At 36.6% G+C, this 5000-nt stretch overlaps 1 protein-coding gene across 1 annotated transcript in view; it reads left to right on the top strand.

The window, feature by feature from the left end:
• Positions 1-1515: 1515 nt before the first annotated feature.
• Positions 1516-5000, top strand: part of LOC115219452 (receptor-type tyrosine-protein phosphatase epsilon-like) — a 13740-nt gene continuing 10255 nt past the window's right edge. Inside the window, exons 1-2 of the mRNA XM_036509408.1 lie at positions 1516-1620; positions 4734-4883. Of these exons, the coding sequence (XP_036365301.1) occupies positions 1516-1620; positions 4734-4883 (255 nt within the window). The remainder of the gene's footprint in view (positions 1621-4733; positions 4884-5000) is intronic.

Raw genomic sequence — 5000 nt, 5'->3', positions numbered from 1 at the left:
TTCTGTGAGAGTGGATAGCAGCCTGCTGTCAGAGGTGTCACAGGGTCCCTTTCCACACATTTAAGTTGTGGTACTTAATTGTTAACTATCGTGGGAGAATTTAACATCCTAGTACCACAGTTTAAATGAGCGGTGTTTGGGGATTGCTCTGCTCTCATCTCAATTCCGATTTCTTTGACATGTTTCTCAAACTTGGTTGGTAGTGCTCCGAGTGCCCCTACAAATATTGGAATGAGAGACACTCTCTTCATAGTCTACATTCTTGAAGTTTCGTCTGTTCGTAGTCTGTAGTTTTCAATCTTTTCTAGTTCTACGTCATTTATGAATGCATCTTCAGGTATTGCAATATCTATAACCTTGGTTTCCTTTTTTCCTTTATCTACCACAACAATATCTAATCTCCGAGGCTCAATTAGGGAGTCACATTGGATTATAAAATTTCCCAGTATCTTATGTCCATTGTTCTCGGTGGTGACTCCTTCTGGTACATGTTCGTACCATTTCCGTACTCTGTTCAGGCCTTATTTTCACATCTCCTCCAGCGGACGAACTTAGCTACATTATCGTGCCTCCAGTTGTAGTGCTTTTCGGTCAGCTTGCTAAACTAACTCACAATATGTGAGATTGTTTCTTTTCTGCTGCTACACATCCTACAAAAGAGGCGATTCGCTAATCTTATATATTTGGAACTTGATGTAATTAGTTCTCAGAGCTTGTTCAAGGGTGATGCATATTAAGGTGGAGTGAAAAATGCAACTTTCGGAATAGGTAATCAAGAATCGATATTTTGTTCTGAATTAGGGTTAAAAGAAAAGCGGAAAAGCGTATAAAGAACTTTGCGGTTAAATATTGTTTTCAGGCTCCGTAACGCAATTGAAAATTTTTAAAAAATCGCATTATTTGGTATAATTTTGGATTTCATAGATTACAAGTCGCAACGAATACATATTTCTACATAGCTGAATGCAAAACAGTAAATATTGTATCCTTAAGAGGTTGCATACCAAGTTTCAATACAATTGAATAATCTTTTGATGTTCTTTGACTATAAAGAGAACGGGAGTGTGAACTTCTCTTCAGTGCCGCTGCAACGGTCCTTGCGTGTGGACGTAGGTCGTACGTGTGTGAAGTTTTCTGCTTTGTACCTTGACTTTAGGCCATTCTGTTAAAATTGATGATCATGTGAAATTCAGTGTATTTTACATTTAGTGATGACTCATATGCCAATAACGCGTCATTATACTGAATGCCCAATATTTGTTACTCCATGAGATCTTAGCGAGCGAGTTTTGCTAACTTAGAAAGAAGTACTAAAATGTGTTTTATTTGAACTAGAAAACGAAAAGAATGTAGTTAAGAAAGCTCCTTGTATTAAATAAATTGTCAAGATTGTAGCAGCAAAAATCATTCTTCTTTGGCAAAAGGCATCTATCCTTTAAGTTACGATTGAGTCAGTTAAGCCGAAAATCTTAAACATTTATCAAGCATTACTGAAATCTGTGAAAAATAGAAAAAATGTGCCATCGTAAAGTCGTAATTTTAAGAATATCAGATTTTAACACAACTGTTTTAATGGATGGATTTCGTAATAAAAGTATGTTTCAAAAATCTGTGCAAAAAGTAATTGTTTCGCTCCACCTTGCTGCAGATCACTTTTCCTTAACCATCTCTAAGGGTGGATCTTTTTTTTCTTTCGATTTCCCTGAAGTATTGCCCATGTGGTTGTTACATTTTCCAGTTGTTTACACTTTCTTCTTCATCTTGCTTCATAAATTTTCGGTAGGTATTATATTGTTAATTCTAACAGCGGCAAGCAAGAATTCACTTTGCTGATTGATGTACCATCCCATCTCGTTGATAACACAGGTCTTGTATCCTATGAGACTTCTTCCTTCCGTTTCTAGGCACATACACTCTGTCATTATTGCTTTTGGGGTATAGTTCCTTGTTGTCATCACTTTCCTGGTTTTACTGTCTATTTCATCAAGATCATTCTTTATCCACCTAACATCACCTGAGCCGTATCTCTTTGTGCCTTATGTTCATTACCCCGATTTTAATTTTTTCCATTGAGTCTACTTTCCATAATTAATTTGAGATATTCTTACCTAAAGCTTTCCTTCATTTCACTTTCCTTGATTTTGTTGTATTTTAAAATCCCCAGATTATTTATAGCCATTAGTATCAATATCATTTTCTTGCCGGATTACTTGCCTCTTTGCATTATAAGCATACCATACTTTTTAGCCCCAAATTCCATTCCGATATCCTTACTGAATATCTGCGCCGTTGAAACTAGGTCGTTTATTTGACGTTCGGTCTTTCCAAAGATCTTTAAATCATCCATATATATAACAGATGATTTAATTTTCCTCCCCTTTAAAGGTGTATCCTGATGTCACTTACCATAGTATCTATGTGAAGGGTATCATACAAATCACAAAAAGGAATGATGGTAGGTCATCTCCTTGAAATATGCCTCTCTTGACGTTACCCGTCGCCAAACGTTTTCCACATGAAGTTAACTTTTCATTCCAGTTTTCCTTGACCTCCTAATATAATTTGATATATTATCAGACACCTGTAGTAGTTCAAGACTTTCTAAAATCTAGGAATGGGGACCATGTCATACGCTTTCGTATACTCAATCCACACCATGCCCAGATTAGTAAATCTTTTCTTGCAGTCGCTCAGTACCATTCTATCTATCAGAAGTTAGTTCTTTGTCTCTCGGCTTTTCTTCTGCATCCTTTCTGCTCCACTGGCATTTTGTCATTCATTTCCATGCAGTTATGCACATAATTAGGTATTATTCCTGTCATCTGCGTCCTCACCAGGGGCAGACAGGTAACTATCAACTGCATTGCTTTTTCTGGGATCCTTTTGGCAAAGAATTGTTTTACATTTGGTCAGCCACTTTGGGATTTGTACACCGTTGTTGATCATCTTATCCATTTGCATGGCTACTCTTCTGTGTAGTGCTGGGAAATTTTGCAGCCAATATCTTTGTTTCCCATCTAGTCCTGGGCACTTCCAGTTTGGGATCTTTGTTGTCTGTCCGGTTACCATTTTCAGTCGTTATTCTTATAGTGCTGTTTCACTTCATATTTTTCCGACCTTAATTCCTTCAACCATTTAGCAACTTTGTTATGATTTCTTCCATTATCCCAGATGTTACTCTAAGACCTTTTACTTTCTTTAGCGTCTGGTCTTTCACTGCTGTAAACCTTTCCATTCAGCTGTTGATAAACCCTTTTTCTCTCCCGTTGGAACGATCTGTTGATTTTATATTGTTCAATTCTTTGGTCATATCTCTTGATCTTTGTTGCTTTAGCCTGCAATCTTAGTTCCAGCTCTTCAAGGATTTCGTTTAGCTCCTTTTTCTTTATCCTATATCTATGCTTTAGCTTCTCATATTTCTTTTCCTCTTGATTTCACTTTTGTTTTTCTTTCGTTACAAGATGTTGATATTTCTTCACAGTTCGTTCATTGATTATTTTATTCTTCTTTTCCATCAATGTTCTTTTCCTTCGTTCCCACATTTACGGTTTGGTTCGAGGCCTACTGAATTTCCTATATAGATGATGCAAGCTTTAATCAATATATTCATTCCGGTTATATTATTCGTCTTGATTTCTTTCAGTATTTTATTCACCTTAAGGGTCCACCGTCTGAGCAAATTTCTATCTACATTCCTGAATACTTATTTCATATCCAGGTTTTCCTCAATGATACTGGTAATTTCTTCAATCATTCTCTTGTCTTCATTATTTAGTCTTTCTCTACACTCAGGGCTGGAAACATTATACTTCTCTCGGTTACTCTCATTAAGTGCAGCATCGTCAGCATTCTTTGTATCTACTTTTGCATCGCTCCCCATGTTTTTGGTTATCACCCACCTCCTAATCTCATCAAGCTCTAGTACTGTCAGCCATCCTTTCATTTCATTGCTCTTGCATGGTCACAGAGTCTCTGTTTCGTAATGTTGACCCCTGCTTCTCCATCCATAATTTATGCACTCTTTTTCTATATCCTCTGATGGAGCTCCCTTCATTATCACTAGGTCTATTAAAAAAATAACATTCCATGAAGTCTATATTCATCGTCTTAGACCATTTTGTTCCAGCAAACGTATAATGACGACCGGTTCTGTGTTGCTCACTCACAGGGCACCTGCTGGGCGAAATTCCGTCACTTGTATTTCCGTCCTCATTTACATGCAGAGGAAAGTTTTGATAACGTGTCGCAACCAGCAGTATTTTTATTGAGACACCATCTCTAGAGGGGCTTGTATAAAAAGACTAAAAGGGGCCCTTCTTCCCTGAGAAGTTTAAGTAGGCTATCCTGCTCTGGACACTAAACCCAGTATTCAGTTCTCCGCAGCTGATATTATCATCATCATCATCATCATCATCATATCATCATCATCATCATCATCAATCATCATTATTAAGGATAAATACAATAATCTAGTAAACTTATGTTATTGAACTATTATATAGCATTCAATAAGCTGATTGGTAATCATAACTTACAACTACCTATAACTCTATTATCATTGGCCTTTCATTCCTCACATTCTCTAACAAATGCGGTTTAATCTATTCGGTTTTAATCAAACTCTAACAAATGCGACTTAACCAAACCAGAAAATATAACCTAAGCATTTTCTTTCGTTTTCTTTCGCTTTGATTCACATTATGTTCATTATTTCTGTTTTCATATTATTCGAGGATCGAAGATATGAGATCATTCACTTCCTGGTTACCATATGGGTGGATGAAAATTATCCATCATGTGCCGATGTTTTAAAACTAAGTAACATGCTAAGAACCCATCAAACTAACGAGAGCATTTTCATAAAAATTTTGCCATACACTCAGGTAAGTAAGAATATTGATTAATTGTTGCAAAGGCAGTTATAACGACCCATAAAGAACATCGAAGATTACACCCAATGTGGCAGTATAGTATGATATTTCTTTTTTGGGTTCATGCTA

The sequence above is a fragment of the Octopus sinensis genome, linkage group LG14 (genome assembly GCF_006345805.1).
Source record: "Octopus sinensis linkage group LG14, ASM634580v1, whole genome shotgun sequence".
Taxonomy (NCBI): domain Eukaryota; kingdom Metazoa; phylum Mollusca; class Cephalopoda; order Octopoda; family Octopodidae; genus Octopus; species Octopus sinensis.
This window is presented reverse-complemented; position numbering and strand designations above follow the sequence as displayed.